A 24,405-nucleotide genomic window follows, 5' to 3' on the forward strand; every position below is an offset into this window, starting at 1 on the left:
GCTCAGGAAGTGACTTTATGCCAACAAAGCAATGGATATTTGAATTTCCTTATCCTCCCCAAGAGTCCTGCCAGTTCTCAGCACTTCACCATCACCCTGGTGGGGAACCAATCTAGTACCACTCCTTCCTATGCTCCTGGTAGGATTGCCAAGTCTGGATTGTGAAATTCCTCGAGATTTGGGGGTGGAGCCCAGGGAGGGACCTCAGCACAGTATAATACCATAGAGTCCAACTTCCAAATCAGTTAATTTATACAGGGGAACTAATCTCTGTAATCTGGAGATTAGTTATAATTCAGGGAGATCTCCAGGCCCCAGCTGGTTTGATGGGGCAGGGGAGTGTCACGGGCTGGGCCAGCCCAAGCAGGGTGGTTCAAGTCCAAACCTTAAAGCCAAAGTCAAAGGGGAGTTCCAAGAGCACAAGCCAAGTCAAACCGGTGGTCAGAGCACGAGATAAAGCCAGGAGTGAGTCCAGAGTCCAAAAGCAAGGTCAGGCACAGTCCAAGGTCAGTCACCGATAGTGTCAGGTCCAAAAGCAGGCACGGGCAAGGTTCACGAAACACGGAGTGGTTGCAAGCAGTAGACACGTTGCTTCCACGCCCAGCAGTTCCTCCAGACTGGCTCTTATAGCCAGGCGTGGTTTTCAGCCAGCTGCTGGGGCTCTATCCTGTCACTACTCATCATCACTCTCCAGCAGCTGGCATTGGCTTAAGAGGCGAGCACTGCGCCGTCTCTCCTGCAGTTCCAGTCTCTGGCGCTGCCTGCGGCGTTCCTTGGGCGTGGGTGAACCTGGGGGGGTGGAGGCTCTTGGCTGCGCTGCACCTGTAGAAGTCCCTGGCTGAGCTTCCTCTGTAGTATTGGAGCTTGAGGGTGCTGGTGCCTCAGCTGCTGGCTGTAAGCTCTGATCAGCCAGCAGCTGTTGCTCCTGATTGCTGGCTTCTGCTGAATCAGGGCTAGGGCTGGCTACACAGGGCTCCTCTTCTCCAGAGGAGTCCTGGCTGGCTACACGAGGCTCCTCTCCTCCAGAGGAGACCTCACTCTCAGACTGGGCCATGACAGGGAGCATGAGAGAGCACTTTTACCTTCTCACCCACCTGGTGTTTTTGCTTCCTTTTCCAATGCCACTAGCCATCAAGAGGGTGGCAGAAAGTCCAAATAGGGCCAACTCCACTTCTTATATGCTCCTGAGGTGGCTGATGCCCTTATACTAACCCAATCCAACTATTTTATCTGAGCCTATATGAATGGGATTTGGCCCCTTTCTAACATTATAGTACTGCATGGACAGCTGGTAGTGTGGCAGCAGGGCAAGCAGATCTGGTAGTGAGGAGGCAAAAACCTCCCCTCTCACTAACCACTGCATGTAGATTTCAGCATATGTATATTTCTGGAAAATATACATATTTAGACTTGGACAAACCTTTTGGGAACAGAGTTCCAAAATGGAAAACATAGCTGGGCATCTGAGAGCCAAATTTGCCACATGCAAAACCTTAGTCCTTACAACTTGTTAGAAAACTAGTATCACGAACGATCCTAAGCGTTCTTGCAATTATGTAGAAGTTCCATTTAATTCAATGAACGCTATATTCGTTGTGTTTGTCTAAAGAAATCCACTCCATCCCTTCCCGATCCTTCAAATCACAACCCTGAGAATCTGAACTTAATCTAGTAGATCTATTTGCATATATTTTAGCTTTTTGAGGTGCAGTGGCTTAGTATTCACGATTCCTTGAGTAAAGCCGCCAGAATTTATGAAACAAGATTCTAAACTTTAAAATAAACACAGTTTTCTATATAAAATCTGCTTTGAGTGATTATTCTTTCCATGAAAGTATGCTTAGGGCATGAGTAACTCAATTATCTTACTTCTAACTCTAAATTCTCCTGTGCTAATACCATTTATAAATTTCATAGGCTTTAAAATAGATTTTGTTTGGGAAAGAAAAAAAACATGGCATGTAAGTAGGCAGGTATTATTGTTGTAGAACAGCAATATATCTATTTCACCTTTACCTTAATTAAGTTTTTATTTTCTTTCCTAGCCATGTCAGCGATTAATCATTGCAAAATGATGCTCCTTAGTCTAAGAAATTATAGAAATCCATCCTCTATTGCTGACTGCAGTTGTACAGAGCAGCCGTGTGTTTGAACTTTGCAAAGTGTTGAAAACCTTTCTTGTCTCGAAGCGAACGTTTAATCAATTATAATGGTTGTGAAGAAGATAAAGTTACAAAGTGATGGAGAGATCCACATGCCACTGGAATTACATCCCTTTATGCAAGATGTCCTTTGCCGCTTGCATGATTCTTCAACCGGTTTAGTCAAGAGCTCAGTAAGTTGTTCCACCTGTTCCCTCGAGGCAGAGAGGTGTCAATTCATTTTCTCTGTTTCTTTGCCCTCTGGCAACATTATCGTGGGATGCTTTTCCGAAAGCTCTCCACCTCACTAGAGAGATTATTTTTCTTCACATTTCCTCCTCTGATGACACTCTAGTGCCTTAGAATTACGGCACCTTCTAACCGTCTGTCTCAGATACTTGGCTGAACACATATTTTGCTCTTACACAAATGATTCCCTTGTTATTTAACCTTGTAAGGCAATCTTGGATTCTACAGATGCTGGGCAGCCTTGATTTAAAGCTTGCTCCTGATGAACTACAAGGAACTATCCATAAGAAAGACTATCTAGTTACAATTATTACCCCCATAAAGTAGCTTTAATTACTTACATGTGTTGAAATAATTGGACCATGGTTTATAATCTGTTACTGGTTCCTACCCAAACTTTCTGTAATTAACTTGAGTTAGAAAAATTTGTCAAAGATGAAGAAATTAAGAAATTGCTTATTTCAACACCCTCACCTCCAATCCCTGTTGTTTAAATGTACCAGACTTCACAATCGATTAACTTAAATCTTGAAATTAAAAACATAGATTGTTATCCAAAATCCTTGTACATTTGGGGAACAAGTGCACTTCAGTGTTAAGGGTTTTAAAGACCAAATTATTTGAGAAACATGCAACTATCAGAAAGTTAAATTAACAGACCTATTCCAATAGAAAACAATAAGTTTACAAATAATTAGCAATTTGCCCTTGAGTAATTGAACAGAACCTAAAAGAACCTTTTGCTTCCTTCCTAAACTTCTTAAAGTGAGTAAGGAGGGGGGGTGGAATGCAAGGATTTGCTTGCTGGCTTCATTTATACCCCAACTGTCTCCCCTAGTGAGGACCCAAAGAGGCTTACAAAATTATCAGCTCCCCCTTTTGATCCTCACAACTCTGTGAGGTAGGTTAGGCTGAGGGTCTGTGACTGACTCAAGGGCCGTTTCCAGACGGCTTACCTGCCTCCGGAACGTCGCGCCATCTTGCAGGGAAAACGCAAAATATCGCGTTTTCTCATGCGAGTTTTGCGCGACGTTGCACGTCTGGATGTGCGCGACATCGCTCAAAACTTGCGTGAGAAAACGCGATATTTCACGTTTTCCCCGCAAGATGGTGCAGTGTTCCGGAGGCAGGTAAGCCGTCTGGAAACAGCCCAGGTTATCCAGCAAGCTTCCAACAGAGATGCAGACCTGGCCTTCCAGATTCTAATCTGACATTCTAACCAGCACACCACACTGGTTTTATAGGAATGCTGCAAGGGTCAACTCTCCAAACAGCATCATCCTTTTTACTTCATCCAAAGCACCCAAAAGATGAGACACAGTGTGTGAGAATGCTTAATTTGCAGGCACCGCCTTTTCTAGATTAAGGACACTTCCTGAAGGTATCTTGCTTATGGGCCTCCAAATTCCTGGAGATGGATATGAGACAACCACAGCACTGGTTCTACCATAAAGCCAGTTGAGATGGTTGCCTCAGGTCCAAACTGTATGCGACATCCTCCCGAGGGGTGTGCACTAAAAAAATTGGTATTTTTAAGAACATAAGAACATAAGCAAAGCCATGTTGGATCAGGCCAGTGGCCCATCCAGTCCAACATTCTGTCACACACAGTGGCTAGAAATCCAGTGCCATCTAAAGGACTGTCAGTGAGGCCAGGACACCAGAAGCCCTCCCACTGCCTTCCTTCCAGCACCAAGACAACAGAGCACCACCTCCCCACAAAGAGAATACCATCTATCTCCTGTGGCTAATAGCCACTGATGGACCTCTGCTCCATATATTTGTCCAGTCCCCTCTTGAAGCTGGCAATGCTTGTAGCTGCCACCACCTCCTGTGGCAACGAATTCCATGTGTTTATCACCCTTTGTGTAAAGTAGTATTTTCTTCTATCTGTTCTAACCCGACTGCTCAATAATTTCATAGAGTGCCCACGAGTTCTTGTATTGTGAGAAAGGGAGAAAAACACATCTTTCTCGACCTTCTCTAACCCGTGCATTATCTTGTAAACCTCTATCATGTCTCCCCTCAGTCGTCTTTTCTCCAGGCTAAAGAGCCCCAAGCGCCTCAATCTTTCCTCATAGGGAAAGTGTTCCAACCCTTTAATCATTTTAGTTGCCCTTCTCTGTACTTTTTCCAGTGCTATGATATCTTTTTTAAGGTGTGGCGACCAGAACTGTACACAGTACTCCAAATGAGGCCTCACCATCGATTTATACAGAGGCATTATGATACCGGCTGATTTGTTTTCAATCCCTTTCCTAATAACCCCTAGCATAGCATTAGCTTTTTTTATGGCAGTCGCACACTGTGCTGACGTTTTTAGTGAGTTATCTATCATGACTCCAAGATCTCTCTCTTGGTCAGTCTCCGCCAGTTCAGACCCCATCAACTTGTATTTATATTTTGGATTTTTGGTTCCAATGTGCATTACTTTGCACTTGGCTACATTGAACCTCATTTGCCACATGGATGCCCACTCTTCTAGCCTCGACAGATCCCTTTGGAGTGCCTCACAATCCTCTCTGGCTTTCACCACCCTGAACAATTTCGTGTCATCTGCAAATTTAGCCACTTCACTGCTTAATCCCAATTCCAAATCATTAATAAACAAGTTAAAAAGCATTGGACCCAATACCGACCCCTGTGGCACCCCACTGCTCACCACCCTCCACTGTGAGAAGTGCCCGTTTATGCTCACTCTCTGTTTCCTATTAATTAGCCAGTTTTCGATCCACAAGAGGACTTGGCCCTTTATCCCATAGCTACTGAGCTTACTTAGGAGCCTTTGATGAGGAACTTTGTCAAAAGCTTTCTGGAAGTCAAGATAAACAATATCTATTGGGTCTCCCTTGTCCACTTGTTTGTTCACTCCCTCAAAGAACTCTAACAGATTGGTGAGACAAGATCTTCCCTTACAGAACCCATGCTGAGTTTTCCTCATCAGCTTTTGGTCATCAATGTGCCCACTAATTTTATTTTTGATAATAGTTTCCACCAACTTACCCGGTATTGACGTCAGGCTGACTGGCCTGTAATTTCCCGGATCTCCCCTGGAACCTTTTTTAAAGATGGGGACAACATTAGCTACCTTCCAGTCCTCAGGAACAGATGCAGAGTTTAATGACAGATTACATATTTTTGTGAGGAGATCTACAAGTTCACACTTGAGTTCTTTCAGAACTCTTGGATGTATGCCATCTGGGCCCGGTGATTTATCATATCTGGATGTGTGGAATACCATATAATTCATTATTCCTGATATTCGGTCCCAAAATACCAGTATAGTATTCAAGTCTTGGTTTTATTTGGGAATCCATATATATTCAGCTCCATTATTTCCTATGGGGGAACTTATCGGGAGAGGGGCTTGCAAATGCCACCAACCTTGCAAGGATTCTTTTCCTTCCTGCTGACTATAGCCCCTTCCAAGTTTCAAGACGACTGGACCAAGGGGTCCAATTCTATGGGCCTCTGAACAAGTTCCCTCCCCCCAGCCAATCTCTGTTGTTTCATATAAGGGGGAAATTTCAAGGCTTTCCGGGGCAAAGAAACCTTAACCAAACACACAGGGGCAACTCCTGGCCAAAAGCCAGTTCCAATGCAAGCTGAACCAACAAAGCCCACCAGAACCATAGTCAAAACAGAGAAGTAGATGTTATGGAAGCTCCAGTGGTTCCTCCTTACTCTGTCTCTGCTTTCTCCTCTTGCTAGCACAAAAGAAGATCTCTTCAAGACAGAGAAGCTACTTTGCTTGAACAAAGCTGGGAATGCTAGAAGTGAGATCCCCGGAGCACTTCAGTCCTGCTTCCCTAGACCATGCACATCTCTCTGCCAATACCTAAATCATGAGCTTTCTTCCAAAAGGATGGAGTATTCAGGGACACATAGTAATGTTTAATTTTTTAAGACCCACCCTGTCACATTCGCCAGATTACAGTATTTTTTTTCCCAGTACTGTACTGCAGCATAGTAAGTGATAGGTAGGGAGACAGTTCAAAGTCACACATTGTCACCACCAGCCTTATCACTAGCCTATGCCAGTTGAGACAATAGAGCTAAAACGACAAGAATGAGGAGAAACACAAGTATATAATGCTTTAGAAGGAATTAATGGTGCCAATAGTATAGAGATTGGGGATTGCATTGAATTGACTGAAGAGCACTGTAGAAGAGCTCTTCAGATACATACACACTGTATTATACACATTTTATACATACACATACTGTATTGCTTGGCTAAATTTGAAGATCATGTGCTTTCAGTTGTTGCTATGACCTTATAGCACTTATGACCTTTATAGCACTTATGTTTCTAAGACTAACACTGAACATAACGATATATAGTGGTTTGGATCCAGACTAGCATTTCTGGATTTCCACCTGTGAAATACACATGTGAAATGCAATTTTTCTCCTTCTCATGCCAGTCTAAAATGCCACCAGACAATCTGGATTGTCATGAGAGGGGGGAGTTGGGAAAATCACACTTTGCAGGCAGAAATCATTGTCCCCAAGGAAATGCTAGTCTGAACCCAAGCCACTGGTGTAAAATATAGTTTTATAGGCATTAATGTGGTCCCAAGAGCTTAGACAAATCCAGTGGGAATTTTAAAAACCTTTTTCCTTTGAACAGCAGAGTTTCATGGCACATCACAAACTGCTCTCCAAAGTCCATTCAGTCCCCAAACTGCTTTGCCATAAGGCATTGAAGACTATGAGAGAGACACAAGCTCCAAACTGACTTGGTTAGATGTAATTCTTTGGACCTGAGCCATTCTCCTCAAGTGATACAAAGTCCACTAGATGGCACTAGAATCAAACAATTAAGGGAACAGATTCCCCCCCCCCACACACACACACACACTGCTCTTTCTCTTCTTTTAATGAGAATACATTTTTACATACTGAAAATGTAGTTTTTTCTTTAAAATGGTGACAGTGTTTCCCACTTATTAGTTCAATTTGTATCCATTTATCTTCCAGGAAAACTCGCACCGTTGTTCATGGTTTTTTCCCTTTTAACCACTCAATCACCCTGTGAATTATGTTGCTGTTCATTGGTGAACTCTCCTTATTTCACATTATCCTGTAACAGAAAGCAAACTTTTAAAAAAGCACATTTCAGATTATTCCCAGTACCTTTTCACACAGCCACAAAATGGATGTGGGTTGCAGGAAGACTGTGAGTCCTGTGCACATTGTTTTCTGTCTAGGGTAAGTCACTCACATGTATCGTCCATCATTTGGGTTTTGCCAAACACCACCAATTCCCTGACATAAACTCATGTTTGCCACAGCAAGCCAAATACTGGTTTCTGCACAGAAACCTGCAAGAGGCCCCCAGACCACAATTTATGTTATTTGGGTTTCACTGAAATTAATGCAATTAAGCAAGCAATTGATTATAACCAGAGTCTTTATGTTTGCAATATAGAAACTTCACATTGAGTATATGTAAAAGAGGCATGGTGCAGGCAGGATGCCTCTGCTGAGGAAATTGCCCCTGCTTCTGTCCATATAAGGTTATATCTCTTATAGTCCTGTTTTTTCCCAGGGCCAAATTTTGGTCAGTTCAGTGAAAGGTCATATATTTATTAGAAGATGGCCACTGAAGCAGAGCTACGAAAGAAGTTACTGTTACAACTGCTGCAGCAAAATCTCATATTGTTTATATTTTACTTCATTTATACCCCTCCCCCTCTTCCAACTTCTTTCCACAGTGAGAACCTGAACGGGCTTACATCATTTTGTTCTCAATGTTATCCTCACAACTCCATGAGGTAGGTTAGGCTGAGGCAATGTGATGGGCCTAAGGTCATCCAGTGAGATTCTATGGCAGAGGGGGGATTCGAACCTGGGTCTCCCAGGTCCTAGTCCAATACTCTAACCACTACAGCCCAGTGGTTATTGTGATAGTAATGAATTATGAGGGCAATATACACTGAGATCTAATCCTTTAATTTGCTTAGATTGCCTTTTTTAACACAGCTAATGCGGATAAAGGAAAGTAGATGTGAAAATAATCATTTCTAGTTACTTGGGAATGGTTAACATTAACAGCCTTATTGGAAACCTTATTATGATACAGCCTCCATCAGACAGCAACGTGGTGTTCCCTGAACTTCAGGTTCCTCAGTGAACCCATGGTACCCACAGCAATCCAGACACTACATGCCAATCTGCAAGCCAAAGATGCTTCAACTTTCAGCCCAGAAGTGTCTCTGCTCTGTCAGGGCCACTATTTGTGCAGGTTATTTGGTGAGATAAAAGAGAAGCACTGGGTAAATTGACACCTTTTGGGAAATTATTATTTTCCTTTTTTTACATATAAGGTGGATACTTCTGTACTGGGAGTGGCAACAGACCAGTCTGTCTTGATCTTCCATCAGAACAAGCAGCTCAATATTCTTCTCAGTTTCCTATATACTGATTTCACTTTATCCAATTGTTGTTGTTATTTTCACCTTGCCCACTGGGACCCAAGGTGGATTACAGTATGATTTTAAAAAACTTCTCACTACATCAGAAAGTGGATTACAAGATATAACATCTATATGTTAATATCCAAGTGACACCCACCCACCCCCACTCCACAGTTACTTAAACCAGCACAGGGGGACACAAGGGAGACATTTTTTCCAAACTTGGAAGAACCCCTAGTCTTGCAGAAAAAAAATGAAAGTGGAAAAAGGGGGATTGGGGATCAGACCCCCCCCCCCACACAAGAACAATTCACTGTGCAAGCACAGTGAACTATTCTTGGCAGGCGTGGGGAGGAATTTAACACAGATTTAATTGTCCAGACTGCTGGCCCTCGCCTTTACTGGCTAGGGCGCCATTGCAGCAAGCCACATTGAGGCTAAGTATGGCTGGAGGGAGCAGCCCCAAAGCCGTAAGAGTCTGAGTGTCTGGGTGCCATTGCAATGAGCCGCACCAAGGCCAAGCATGGCTGGAGCAGGCGGCCCCGAGGCTGAGAAGCCAGGCGCGGTCACAGTGAGCCACACTAAGGCTGTGCGGGGCTGGAGTGAGTGGCCCTGAGATCAGGAGAGGCAGTAATCCTGATGCCATGCCAAATGCAGGCCACAGCAACTGCAAGCCCCAAGCCACTCTCGCCTCTCCCTGGCACCACAACAACAAACCCCTGCCACCTCCCAATGATCTGAAGGTCAAACAGTATATGGTGACTGAAAGCAGGAATCCCCCCCTTTCACTGGCCAAAGCTCAGAAAGAAAGGGGGAGCCTGGGAGAGGGGAAAAGATAAGGGGGGGGGAGGAGGAAGAGATATGCAGTGGGATAATGGGGGGAAGAAAAGATAAGGAGGTGAAAGAGGAAGGATATAACTGGTGTGGTAGGGTAATGGGGAAAATACAAAGAATGGATTGGGGAAAGGGATTGGAGTGACAGACAGGGGGGTGGGGAGAAAGAGGGGAAGAGTGACAGAAGGGATAGAGGAAGAAGAGTTAAAAGGGACAAAGAAGTGGGCAATATAGGGTTCCCAGCAATTCTAGCCCCTGTGATTCTCATGGGCCCCCACTTGTTGGAATCCAATAGCAAAGATACCTAGTAAGACCCAAAAAAGCCATTATTCTGGCTAGAGAAACAAGGTGGGGAAGCCCTTATCATCTATAAATATGATCTTTGCGCAATTTACATCTGTTGCTCAGGCTGTTTTGAGGTCTTATCTATGATTGGCTGTTTCCAGATTCTTCTGCAGGACATTCCACATGAGAAACTCAATCTCAGGATTTTTCCTAAATATGATCAGATGATTTTCCTTCCTCCCATTTTAACTTTTTATTTCAAGAAACAGGAAAATACGACCTGGGACAAAAAATTAACTTGAAATCTTTCTTCCAGCATTTTGAGCTTTCGATAAATCAACACAAGCAATCGTCCCTCTACTCTGTGCTTTGTAATTTTATACCACACAGTAAGGATTTGATTACGACAGTAATGTTATGTATTCTGATGCCAGAAGGTGGCAGTCCAAAGATGTACATATGCTGCCCACAGAGTCACACACATACTTTTATTCTTTTCAGTGACATATTGTAGTTTGTTAGCAAAGGAAGGGAACAAAGAATAATGTTTTTAGATGTTTCAAGATGTTAATTCAGTTTCACACCCACATTTAAAAGGCAATGAATTCCAGAGGCAGCAATATTCTACACATTACGTTTTCCCCAGACTGGTTCATAGGCACGTTCTGTGAGTGCCCTGCTTCTCAGGTGCGTGGGGGCCTCATTCGGGGCCTCATTCCCCAGCTCTTGCTGTTAGGAGAAGCAAACCTTCCTCTGTTTATTGGAAGAAGGGAACCTTCTTCCTCAGGTTGCTCACTGGAAAGAGAGATTCTGAATCAACTGACAGTATCGCTGGCTTGCAGTTCACTTAATGTTACGGACAGGCGTGTAGAATTCCTTATGAAATAGCTTATGAAAAGATCATGAATTAATATATTGTCGAAGGCTTTCATGGCCGGAGGACGATGGTTGTTGTGGATTTTCCGGGATGTATCGCCGTGGTCTTGGCATTGTAGTTCCTGACGTTTCGCCAGCAGCTGTGACTGGCATCTTCAGAGGTGTAGCCAGGGCCGGCGCTCCCATTGAGGCCAGGTAGGTGGTGGCCTCAGGCGCGGGGTGCCGGAGGGAGCACCAGAGGAGGCGCGGGTGGTGGGAGCACATGCCACAGAGCAGCAGTCTCCTATCCCTCTTGCCCCGCACCGCCGCCAGCACACGTCAGGAACTACAATGCCAAGACCACAGTGATACAGCCCAGAAAATCCACAACAACCATCATGAATTAACATTAGATATATTGGTAGCAGCCACATTGGCCTTTGTAAGATACAAGAGGTCCCAATTGTCCTACAAAACAAGAATAGTTATTTATGGGGGGGAGAGGGGAATCACCTGGGAGGGGAGTCAAGGGCCTAGCATCGGACTTCCTGCCATTCTCCATTGTTGCTGATGGCATCAAGCCTAGAATGGACCCCTTCTTCCATGGCCTTCGGTGCCTCTGTTGGGCCCTCCCGGCCTCTACCACCTGACAATGATGATGCTGCCACCAGCCCCAGCAGTCTGCAGCTATGGCCTGTTATTTGCTTAAGAGAGCTACCAAGCCCCATACATCAATCACAGTGCACTTACTATATAAAGCTTAGTCAGAACAGAAAACCCATACTACTGATGATATGGCAAGTAGCTACATTAATCTGGCCTAATGTTGTAGACACTAAAAACTTTGGTGATGGGAACTTTAGAGAAAGGCACTTTGCAGAAATGGCCATGGAGGTAAAGAAACATGGAGCCAAGCTAGATGTGAGGGTGGTCAAGAGTTCATCCCTGTGGCTGCTGAAACCCTGTTTCATGGGATTTGTAGTTTTTTACCACAGAGTTGGACATGGGAAGGAGCAAGCCTAAACAAATCTACTGAGATGTAAGTCCCCTTTTATTCAATAGTGCTTACTCCCAGGGAAGTGTCTTTAGAATTGTAGCCTATGAATGAAGTCTTTCAGGGTCTTCCCTCCCATGACACTTTTCCTCACAGCGACCAACCATCCAAGTGCCCTGATGGGGGTGGAGGAGACAGACCAGAGCCTCAAAACAAGCCAGCACTGCAAAACAAACTTAAGATGCATCCCCCTTAAACAGGCCTACGCCGATGTAAGTCCAATGTTATTCAATAGTGCTTATTTCCAGGGAAGCATCTTTAGAATTTCAGCCTATGATTGAAGTCTGCACATTCCCCCTTCCAAATGTTTCCAAAGCCAATAGGTGGAGAGGGGTCTTCCCTAGCAAGGATGTCATTATAATTTGGTTTCCCAGATTTGGTTCACACTTCCGGAAACTGCTTTAACAAAACAGCAATTTCCAGATGTATTTCTGGCTCATTGGTTTCATTTTTCACACCGCTAGTAATAAATCTGACAAATGCAGTAGAAGGAAGGTGCTAGGCACTTCCTGGGGCAGTCATTCAGCATGAGAGGCCCATCTCCAGTGAGTGGGTTGGATGGCACAAAATCTCGACTATGGTTCAAATTCTTTCTGGGGCTGTGTGGCAGCTTGAGCTAACCACATGCTGGGCTTATGACGTCTTCATTCTGGTGAAACAACTAGAAACAAAAGGCTGTACTTTGTTCTGGGCCAAATTACATTACAAGATGGCCATCAGAGGTTAGAAGATTGAATTTGGACAAAATGAGAACTGTCTATTCAGTTTTTATTTAGAGTTTTTATTATCTCTTCTTCAGCTACAATAATGGTTACTTGGTTATGGAAACTACTCTGTGGTGGGATTCAATCTCCATCCTGTTTCTTATGAGCATTTTCCACCGGTGAATATTGCTAAGGATTTGAACTGCACCCTCTGTGGAAATCCTAGGAGTATGGAAGTGACAAGGCTCCTACGGGGCATGCTGTGGTCCTTTGTACCGCAGAGAGTACTGTGTGTAGTTTTTGTTCCTTCCTTTCTGTTCAGTGCCAGTTGATGTCCAGGAGGTGTCAGCTTTCATCTGTGGTGGCAGGCATGGGGTGCTGGCATGCTGCTTTCTCTGTGATTGTGAGTGACATGACTATGGACTCTGGTGCAGTAGTTCTGATTCCAGCTTCTTGGTCTCTTTTGACTTTTCCCCCCTTGGCTGAAATAGCACAGGATACTGACTAGCTAAGCCCTCTGCCCGATCGTAATCCACGTTTAGATGGATTTGGATTAATGTTAGGATTTATTGAGGCTAATAGATTTTCAATGAGCACTTTGGCATTGCTGTAGTGAACTGAAAGTATTTACACAGTTCCATTGACTGTATACTTAATATTTGTTTCATATATGTGCTTGACTGAGTATCTGCTATTTATTAAGAATATGCTTGTTGAATATTTCTCATATATATGCTAAGTATTTAATATCTAAATGTTTGCCAAGTGACTTTTTGATGCTCACACGTGTTAGGTTTCAGATTTTATAGTTACCTGTCAGGACTAGTGGGAGAGGAGAAACATTCCACCATGCTGGCCTCTACTCAAGCTCCTCTTTTCCCTCCCTTCCTCTGCTCTAACTATTCCCTAACTTATTTCTTTTTGCCCATTCACCTGATCTTTTGTGTTTGTTTGTTTGTTTGTTTGTTTGTTTGTTTGTTTGTTTGTTTGTTTGTTTGTTTGTTTGTTTGTTTGTTTGTTTGTTTGTTTGTTTGTACTCCACTTTTATCACTGAGACTCAAGGCGGATTACATACTACGATATTAGTACAATCAGTAGCAAGGACATTTCCATCAACAATGTCATAGGATAAATAAAAATAAATTTAGAAAGACATAGCATTAGCAAGGATCCAATACGGAGTTGAAGAACTGCTGAAACAGAACATAATCAATTCCAGGACTGACAATTCCAGGATGAAGCACAGGTAGCATATAGGAGTACATATTTAAAGCAACAGATAATATGTAAGGCAACATAGTGGTTAAGTCTATGGTCTCTAACTCATTAGCAAAGCATCTGAGACCCCCTCCCTACAATACTTCCCTCCTATCTGAGTAAAAGGCCTTTTTGAATAATTCAGTTTTGCATTGATTGAGGAAAGTCAGGAGAGTGGGGGCTCTTCTGACGTCCTCAGGCAGGCTGTTCCACAGGGTAGGGGCCACCACAGTGAAAGCCTGTGTACAGGCTGCTGTTGATTTCCCCCATGTACAGGTTGGCACCTGCAAGAGACCCTGTTCAGATGAGTGAAGCTGCCATGGAGGGACATAGGGAGGGAAGCAGTCCCATAGCTATGCCGGGCCAAGACCATGAAGAGCTTTGTATGTAATAACCAATACCTTGAATTGAGCACAGTTACTGATAGGTAGCCAATGGAGTGACTGTAGGGTAGGAGTGATGTTCATGCTCCTGCTCACTCCTGCTAAAAGTCGAGCTGCAGTATTTTGCACCAATTGGAGTCTCCTAGTTAACTTAGATGGGAGACCAATGTAGAGTACATTACAATGGTCAAGTTTGCTGTTACCATAGCATGGATCCTGGTGGCCAGGTCAGCCGGGTCAAGGTAAAAAGCCATCTTCTAGGGTAGAGTGAGATTTTAGAAAGCATTTTTTTATGGCTGCCTTAACTTGTTTTTCTAGTAGTAGCACTTGATACAGTGTAACCCTAGGCTCTTAACCACAACTGCAAAGGTCAAATGAACTCCATCAAAAGTAGGGAGTACAATGTTTTTCAAGATCTCTGCCTTCCCAACAAGCATCACTTCAGTCTTGTCTGGGTTCAATTTCAATTTGTTATTTTTCAGCCATTTCACCAACAAGCATCACTTCAGTCTTGTCTGGGTTCAATTTCAATTTGTTATTTTTCAGCCATTTCACCACGGCTGTCAGGCAGCAATCTAAGATTTCTACTGTATCCTGTGGGGACTTGGATAGCAAGTTATAGAGTTGGGTGTCATCTGCATATTGATGACATCCAACTCCATAGCTGCAAATGAGTTCTCCTAAAGGCTTTACGTACCCAAGCCTGTTCTTCTCTTCTTCCAACTGTTTGCTTCATTTATTCTTGCCCCCAATTCATTGTTTTCCCCTGCAGTTCTCACTCCTCATTCTCTCTCTGCTCCTCTTTCTCATTTCTCCCTCCTCTAGACACATAGTCTCTCCCCGTAATGCCTTCTTCACCCCTCCCTCACCTTCTCATGGAGACCATGCAGCATTGGGTGCCATTTGGGACTGCTATACTACCCAAACATTTGGGGGAGGTCGGGGTTCAGGACAGGTTATGTGCAGATAACATTTTTACTTGCTGGAGGGAGGATAAATCCTCCTTGTTTTCAGATTTTTCTGCAAATTTGGCTGCTTTGCAAGTTTACACAACCAGCTACCCAAGCCCTGGATGTCCCCATTGTGTGGATTCTTTGACCTGCACAATGGAGCTACCATATAAATTAGATATATACGTGGATTTCTCCTGCAGGTGGAAAGGGGAAAGGAGGTGGGACACAGGGCAAAGAGGATGAGGGGAGAAAGAGGAAAGCTGTACTTGTGTTGGGAAAGTGGTTATTGGTATAACCACATACAAAGGAGGACAGAACTGTATAATCGTGTATAAGCAGGTATTTCAGAAACAGCAGTAAACTGCACCTGCTGAAACTGTTTTTTCTGCCTCATGGCTAATCTAGCCAGCCTAATGATCACCTCCTGAAGCCCAGATGGGTGTCAGATCCCATGGATGAATCAGGGTTTCCCAACCTTGTTGAGCTTGCAGGGTAGTGGACACCACTGCAAAATGGGTGCCATGGGTGCATTTCCCTTGCAAAACCAATACATTCTGCAGCAAGCAACAGCATTTCCCTCTCTTTTTCCCACCTCCTTTTAACCTACTTTCTAGTTGGGGCCAAACAACCACACTTCAGAGAATGAGCCCCATTACAGTCCTCTATCTGGCAAATAATTAGCTTATAGTTAGTTGTCTGAAACCAGCAGCAAAACACAAAGCACCATAACTATGGGGTAGAAAACAGCAATAATAAAGATGCCAACAATTACTTGGACTTTCCCTATGGGGATCCCACAGAACTTTGGGCAGTGGGGCTGGCAGGAGTGATTCTTCAGCCAGTTGGGCTGCAGAGGTCACACAGAGACAAAAGAAATGCCTGCTCCTTTCCACTTAAGTCCTGAACCTCTGCCCCCCCCCCCGCCATTCTGTGAGGTGAGGAGGACATAACAATGAATTGAGGAGGGCACTGATGCCGTCCCACCAAGGCATGGGGCAAAGTGAGAAAGCTGGCAGATCGAGCGAAATGGTATCACTAGGCTAAGGTGGCAGAGAGGGAGAGTAAGAGAAGAGAAGAAAGAGGCACCAGACAGCAGATATAACAGTACAAAGGGAGATGGGCATCTAATGATGCCAGAAAGTTACTACACCCCTCTTCCACCCCCCACAAGCTCTGCCTAGCCCCCCAAACAGCTTCAGCATAGTACACGCCAGGGTCTGGCAGAGCTGGCTGCCCATTATTTTGCCTCACTTCCCACCTATTGAGGTGAACAGTGGGGACGCAACCAGAAGCCAGGAAACACATCCAAGAATCCCACGGGGCCCAGAGCAATCAGGCTGGAAATTGCTACTTTTAACTTCTGCAGGTGCTCGCTACTGGAACTATTTTTGGCCTTAATCCTGTCCATTTCCCTATGGTGTAGGAAATAATGTGCCTCTGACAACATGCAGAATCAGTTTTCATCAATACCAAATGACTTCAGCTAGTCTCCTTTGGAAGCTTGCAATGGACTTTCACTTCTGGTGCATCTCATCCCCCCTTTTTAAACAGCGCGGTCTCAGATACAGGGGGCCCTCTGCTCTTTTTAGAGGGCTGAGATCAAGCTGTGATTGTGTCACAGTGAGGACTATGCACTGCGCCCTGGCTGAAAGGCACCACTCTGTCTTTTCTTTATAGTTCATGTATTCAGAAGGGAAGCCTGACATTAAAATCCTGCTGCTAGATTAGACCTGCTCATTTGGTTGAAATATCTACTGTGAGGTGTGGGTGAAGGATATTGTCAAAGGCTGCACAGTGACCAAAGTGAAAGGAGGAAGGACACTTGAGGAATGACCAGCCTAGGAAGGTGATTTCTAGATGGGGTAGCTTGTGCAGTTTCCTTGTTGCTGCTGCAGCTGCCAGTACAGTGCAGGCCACCACCTCCCACACACATTAGCTGTTTTCAGGGGTTTTAAAAAACAGCAGAAATTGAATATTATATTGCTGTAACAATCTGTATATCAGGTTCTCTAAACTCCCAACTTTCATATTAAAAAGCCTCTAGCCTCTTTTGGCACAGAGATATGCATTTCCCCTTATATCTCTGCAAAAAAAAAAAGGCTAGAGGCTTACTTTTTTAAAAAAGAAGAAAGAAAGCTGGGAGTTCAGAGGACCTGTCAAACAGATTTTTATAGACAGAATGCAGATCTGGGGCAAATAAACCATGTGAAAGCACTTGAAGGTATTGTGTTTTGGGGATTGCAAGTGTGCCAGAAAGATATTACCAGATAAAACTTTCTGAGCATGGTGATAAAGAGGGGATAAGCATCGCTTGCTGAATTGCTGCTTCTCTTACTGCTGCCGAAATACAGGAACCCTGTCAGAAAAAAGACACAGGCATTATTTACTGAATACACCCATGCCAAGTTCTAAGCATGTTTACTTAGGCCTATTGACTTCAGCCAAACGTTCCTCCTATTATGTATGCTTAGGATCGTGATCTTGATAACTTCCTTTTTGTTTGCCTTTAAGAGACACCCTGAGAGGCGAATAGAGATTTTTCTCTCTCTCACACTCATCCTCCCTCATGGAGGGGAGCTGACGTGAGAAAGGATCAGGGAAAGGGAAGAAAGTACTTCGCGCCATCGAGCACTGGCTTGGATCTACTACCGCACCAGGTGAGGAAGGCCACGGCAGTCAGCTGAACACTCCACGTCCAGTAACAGTCTATCTGTGAATTGCCGGTGCTGGGGGACAACCTTCTCCTTCCTGCCGTTAGCGAGATGACCCCCAAAGTGACAACGGGGGATGCCTGGCGAGGGTCCTCCCAGACCGGCTCTCGGGGACTTCGACCCGCCTCCCCCTCCCGCCCCTCCCGCGGCTCGAGGTGGGCAAAAGGCGGCCGAGAGGCTGCGGGGCAGTCCGGGCAGAGGCGAGGGCCGGCGAGTGGGCGGCGCTGCCCGGCGCCCTGGTGCCTCGCCTGCCCGTCCGCGCCGGCTGCCCAGGATGAGCGCGGGCCAGGCGCCGCAGCCCGCCGGCGCGCCCGACCTGCTGGACGTGGCCGCCGTCTATGGCGACGCCCGCGGCCTCTTCCCGCCGCCCGCCGGCGGCTACGGCCTGGCCGAGGCGGGCGGCAGCCCTTACCTGTGGCTCAACAGCTCGGCCGTCCCGCCGGCCCCTTACCTGGCCAGCCCCGCCGCCGCCGCCGCCCCCTTCCTGCCCGCCTCGGCGCCCTACGGGGCCGGCGCCCGTCCGCTGCTGAGCGGCCCGTCCGCGGCTCCGGAGCTGGGCTGGCTCTCGCTGGCCGGCCAGCAGGAGTTCCTCAAGCTGGTGCGGCCGCCCTACTCGTACTCGGCGCTGATCGCCATGGCCCTGCAGAGCGCGCCGGGCAAGAAGCTGACCCTCAGCCAGATCTACCAGTACGTGGCCGGCAACTTCCCCTTCTACAAGAGGAGCAAGGCCGGCTGGCAGAACTCCATCCGCCACAACCTCTCGCTCAACGACTGCTTCAGGAAGGTGGCCCGCCAGGAGGACGACCCCGGTAAGGGCTCCGCTGCCCCAGCCCCGGCGCCCGCTGGCTCCCAGCTGAGCGGCACAGCATGGCCGTCAAAGGGCAGCAGCCTCCGGCCGCCCTACGGGCTAAGGAACTGCGCTGCCGGGGCCCGCTTGGCCAGACGGAGGGAGGCTTGGGCTCTTCGACCTTGAGCCCTCTTGACTCCGGGGACGCTGCGGCGCTTTGCCGGGCGAGGCAGGGTCACTAGGGCCCTTCAGAAGAGTAAAGAGTCCCGTAGCACCGTTAAGACTAACCAGCGTTACTGAGGCATAAGCTTTCGAGAAACACAGCTCTCTTCGTCAGATGCAGGAGAGCAGTGGTTCTCCAAAGTTTATGCCTCAATAAAGTTGGTTAGTCTTAAAAGTGCTACTGGACTTTTTACTGTTTTGCAACTACAGACTAACACGGCTAAATCCTCTGGATCTAGGGCCCTTCAGAATCAGTTGGCAGCCCAAAGTGGGGAAGTGGTTCCTTTCAGGGCAACCTTGGAGGGAAATTGGAGGGAATAACTAGAGGGGATAGAAAGGGGGCAGGGGGGGGAGTAGTCCCAAAGAGTAATGTAAATGGGTGGAGGGCAGGCTCCAGGTAACTGAAGCGGATTGATTACTTTGTCCTGTAGACGAGCAAGACTGGGGTCCAGTTGCATCTTAAAGACCAACTAGATTTCCAGAGTATCTGAAGAAGAGAGCTTTGACTCTTGAAAGCTCATACCCTGGAAATCTAGTTGCTCTCGGAGGTGCTGCTGGATTTGAATCTTGCTGTTCTACAGCAGACCAACAGGGCTACCCACCTGTAACTATCAGTACAGTATATATTTCATTTCTTTTCCCTTGAGTAAACAGGATGATAGATTTCTGTACTCTTCGTGAGGTGTATGCTTAACACAGGTTCATTACCCCTTAACATGTTTTTGCTGTCTGGTTATATTCACAAGAAAGGTAGATTGAAAAGGCTTAAAATGTGAAGGGAGCCCTAAAGAGAAGTGGTGTTTAGAGAATGAGGGTGGGTGGCTGGCCATGTATGTGCTGGATTAATTCATGCAAAGCACAAAGGTATTGGGCATGTAGCAACCCTAATCCCTCCTGTTAGCTGATCCGTAATAATTACCACCTGCTGCTTCTGTATTATTAGTCGCTAATGAGGACTACTTCACCCATAAGCCTGTCAATAAATCACAGTTTTATCCTCCCATTCCTCTGAGGAATGCTAAATAAAGCCCCCCCCCTTTTTTTCTTCAAACCCTGCGAGGCAGGTAACACGACAAAAGAGTGGCCAAGGTCATCCAGTGAGTGTCATGGCTGAGTGGGGATTTGCCCTCCCCCAGGCCCCCCCAGTCCAAGTCCAACTTGCTAACCACTAGTCATACTTCTTGAACTGGCCTCCCCCTCTTGGAGCCTGTTAGTGGGGGGGGGAGTGGTAGAACAACCCTTATCCAAAGGGGCACAGAACTTTTCTGCATTCTGTATGCTGACCTTAAAGGCCTTGTTCCGAAGTCAGTCCCATTGAAATCCAGTAGTGTGCTTAGAACTGGGGTGTTCATTTATTTCCTTCAGAGTCCACGGCCGTTTCCACACATATTAAATAATCCACTTTCAATACGCTTTAGTGCACATTTGTAACAGATTTTCCATGTGTGGAACAAAAAATCCACTTCTAAAGGATAACTAAAGTGCATTGAAAGTGCATTATTCAATGTGTGTGGAAACGGCCCACCTCTCTCACTGAGACTCAAGGTGTAAAACAGTGTCATAGCATGCAATGCAAGAGGATTAGGATAGCAGAAATTAAAATAGCACAGAAAAAAATGGTCAAGCAATGCAGAAAACAGAATTATAGAAACAGTAACAGCAGGATCATGCATGAAACAAATAGATAATATATAAGTAATATACAGCTGGGGTGTTTAACATGCTGACATGCAAATCAGGCACATGCTGAATGCCTCCATGCAGAACTGTATGTGAACAGAAAGAAAGTTTAGTGAAATCCAGGTCAGAAACTGTGCAACCCCCCCCCCTCCTCCCCCATCACTGAGATGTGTAAAGTGCCATCAAGTTGCAACAAACTCATGATGACTCCCATTGGGTTTTCAGAGCAAGTGATAAGCAAAGGTGGTGTGCCAGTGCCTGCCTCTGCACAGAAATTCTGGACTTCCTTGGTAGTTTCCAGCCCAAGAACTAACCAGGGTTGGCCCTGCTTAGAAGCCATGATCTGATGAGATCGGGCTAGCCTAGTGTCTTGCAGCCCTATTTTTCTCCACTGATTTACATGCCCACATTCACAACTGCATGGAGGAGCGTAGCAGGACCAAAAATCAAGAACATTTCCTTCCAAATCAGCAGTTGTCATTCAGTTCCCATTGACATCTGTGTCAACAGGTGCAAGGTTACAGTCCATAATTTTGCCATTTCACTCTTGAAATAACAGCCTATCCCCACAGTAACTTCCATAGTAAACACTGATTTGTGTGCACTGTGACTTGCACTCTGATTTGCCTGTTTGAGAAGCAAGTAGAGGTTTTTGCCTATTTCTAGACTGAATGTGCATGCCAATCAATATGACCTTTACATATGAATTGAACTACAGATAGGGGGAAAGCACTAAATGCTTTATTGGTATGTGTTATTTATCCTTCCTGCATTTCTTTTGCATCATGGCTTTCGCTGGGACCTTAAAACTATCAAGAGTAAAATTTACACCAAACCCTGCCACTGTAGTAATGTATTGGGAGTATTCTTGATAGTAGCCTCAACAACAAACTAGCAGAACACATCACATCATCACATCATATTTGTCAATCAATTCAAGTGTTTTTGTTTCCCATTTTGCTTTGGAATTGATTCTCAAATGATTTCCATAGGTACGGCATATTACATTTTGAAAATGTTTATTAAAGATGACACTTTCTGCCATTTCAATCCTAAATGTATTGCTTGGAAGTAATTTCGGGTAGGTAGTGGTGTATGTAATAAAGAGCAAAATTTGGGTCCAGTAGCGCCTTATAGACCAACTAGATTAGCCATGGTTGTTGTGGGTTTTCTGTCTTTTGGTGCTACACCTCTGAAGATGCCAGCCACAGCTGCTGGCGAAACGTCAGGAACTACAATGCCAAGACCACGGCAATACAGCCCGGAAAACCCACAACAACCATCGTTCTCCAGCCGTGAAAGCCTTCGACAATAGATTAGCCATGTTGGCCTGATGAAGGTTGCTTTGACTCTTGAAAGCTCATTCCCTGGAAATCTACTTGGTCTTTAAGGTGCTACTGGACCTGAAGCTTGCTTGGAAGTCACACTAATAATTAGTGAAGCTTCCTACCAATGGCTTAGGATCATTGTATAAACATCATGGACAAATGGGTTCTATTTTTGGCAAAATCAGTTTAAAAGTTTTGCTTGTCTTAAGGCAAATATTGTTGGAATCCACCTTGAATAATCAGAATAGGGAAGGACAACCAATCCAATTAAATATGGAAATATGAGAGAAGATTAAACCTAGGACTCCTCAGCCGTTACAGATGTTAAGTAACTTAATCAAGAAAAGTACATAGACGGTTAGTTTTGATAAAATGTGTATATGTTATGTGCTGCTTCCAAATTATGACAACCCTATGAATTAATGGCCTCCAAAAGTCCTTTCTTTAAGCCTTGCTGAGATGCAAACTGAAGACAGATTGTCAATTGCTGTTTTTGTGAATGGTCTCTGTCTGTTCTTTTCTTGATTACGTGGTGTTCATAGTCTTTTGACCCTGCTGTTTATATTTTTCCCTCAAAAATTTATATATAACGTTTTCATGTGTGAAAGATATGTCTGACAAAGCAGGATCTCTAGTCCTTGAAAGCGCATGTTAAAATTTTATTCTTGTTCATCTTTGAGATGCTTCAAAACTCCTGTTTATTTTTGCTACAGATAGGCTAGCATTTAATTATCTTCTGGCATTAATTGTGGGCAACGATGCCTGCAACAATGAGCCCAAGTCACAAAGGTTTATTCACTAAACATATTTACCTGGAAGTAAAATCTCACTGATTTCTGGAAAACTTATTTGTAAGTAAATGTATATTCTATTTCCCTATCACATATTCCGGAGTGTATCACTGAACTGTACTGAAGTCCGTTATTTTCTCTAGATGGTGTCTGCTCTAGTTATTGTTTTGGCAAATAAGTTGACGTTTGAGAATGGCACCTTGGCCCCCTTTCCCTAAAAATATTATGGGAAAATCATTTTGATGCTCAATGATACTCAATTGCTTGAGGGCCATGAAATTTGTGCCAATGCCTCTCCATCTGTTGGCTCTCTCTTTTGACCCATTTGGCCTATTGCCAGCTTATCCAGAAATGTCCCACTTTCAGGATTTTCTATCTGCCACTGCTAAATCCACATGCCCTGGATTCATTCACAGGTAAAGGCAATTACTGGACCTTGGATCCAAACTGTGAGAAGATGTTTGACAACGGCAATTTCAGGAGGAAGAGAAAGAGAAGGGCTGATCCAACTAACAGTTTCGGAGCCTCCAACAAACCTGAGGACAAAAGCAGCAGTTGCAACAGCCAGCAAGCTCTGGAAACTCCCACCTTGATCAGCTTGGACTCTTCTCAGCTACCATGTTCACTGAGTTCTGTGAATGACTGTAAACCCTCCAGCCTGGATTCCGGCAGTTGTTTCTCTTCCTTCATCTCAACCATGAATGCCACAGCCCATAGCAGAAATGGCTTCACCAGGCAGCTGGGGGCTGAATTTCCACATGGGAGGCAGAATGGACACAGCCTGAGTTCTTGCTCTGCCTCTAGCACTTCTGGATTCGAACTCAGTTCTCAGAACCACTCCAGAGTGAATTACTATGCAGGTGCTGGTAGTCAAACAAGTTGGCTTAGTACCCCTGTCCTGAGCACCTTCAGTGTGAACAATCTGATATACAACAAAGAAGGGGCAGAAGTTTAAAGGAACTATGGAATAACCTTGATTTGAAGTAGACAGCCTTCAAGCAGCTTTTAGTGAGTGCCTAGACATTTTGCCTTATGTTCAATAGGCTGTGGTACAATATGCTGTGTTCCATTGACAAAGGTGGAGAACTTCAGCAGTAGAACTGGATGCCATTAAGGGTGGCAGAGGGGGAGACAGACAGATCTGATATAACCCAGAGGACTCAGTTCATTGCACATGCCACACTGAGAGGGACAGGATCTCTACATCAAACATAGTAGTTGTCCCCTAGAGCAGCTACATGAGAAATTCCCAGAGAATTATACTATATGCTAATAAGAAATGGTACCATTTTGATTTTCCACCTCCAGCACCAAAATTGGGTTCTTTCTGTAGTAGAACAATGTGCTTCTGTGCCTTACAACAACAGCTTTACTACATATTAAATCAAACAAATATATGTTGACGAAATGTACTTTGAACCAGGGGATAACACTCTAGTTATCTGATATATCTTATATATTTCTGATTGAAGGTCCCTTTGACTTAAGTGGCACACTTTCTAGGGACTGTGCTAAGGTTAATCCTCAGGGGCGGTTGGAATCATTCTGATTGTGGTTAAGGACACTCGACCACACCACTTCACTCACTAGCTCTGTTTACAGTCTTGATTACTATGTATTTATGGCCTTAGATTCTGTAGCTTTTAACAAAATGCACTAATCCACAAAATAGGAGTGTTTTTGGAATGTGTGTATAATAGCTGTATGTCTCTCACAGAAGTTTTGGAGAATCTTGGAGACATTTTAGAG

General features: G+C 44.9%; 1 protein-coding gene across 1 annotated transcript; it reads left to right on the forward strand.

Moving 5' to 3' along the window:
- The first annotated feature begins 17,924 nt into the window (after positions 1 to 17,924).
- FOXI2 (forkhead box I2) lies at positions 17,925 to 23,611 on the forward strand. Its single transcript, XM_054983930.1, has 2 exons — positions 17,925 to 18,657; positions 23,073 to 23,611. The coding sequence occupies exons 1-2, from the start codon at positions 17,925 to 17,927 to the stop codon at positions 23,609 to 23,611; spliced, it is 1,272 nt and encodes a 423-aa protein (XP_054839905.1).
- The last annotated feature ends 794 nt before the right edge of the window (positions 23,612 to 24,405 follow it).

This window comes from Eublepharis macularius, chromosome 6, assembly GCF_028583425.1.
Source record: "Eublepharis macularius isolate TG4126 chromosome 6, MPM_Emac_v1.0, whole genome shotgun sequence".
Lineage (NCBI taxonomy): Eukaryota > Metazoa > Chordata > Lepidosauria > Squamata > Eublepharidae > Eublepharis > Eublepharis macularius.

What these genes read in the sequence shown, in the direction of transcription:
- FOXI2 (XM_054983930.1), top strand. Translation starts at nt 17,925, where the DNA reads ATGCCTGGCGAGGGTCCTCCCAGACCGGCTCTCGGGGACTTCGACCCG. An exon ending in CCGCCAGGAGGACGACCCCG is followed by an intron (nt 18,658 to 23,072) that starts GTAAGGGCTCCG and finishes ATTCATTCACAG; the next exon opens with GTAAAGGCAATTACTGGACC.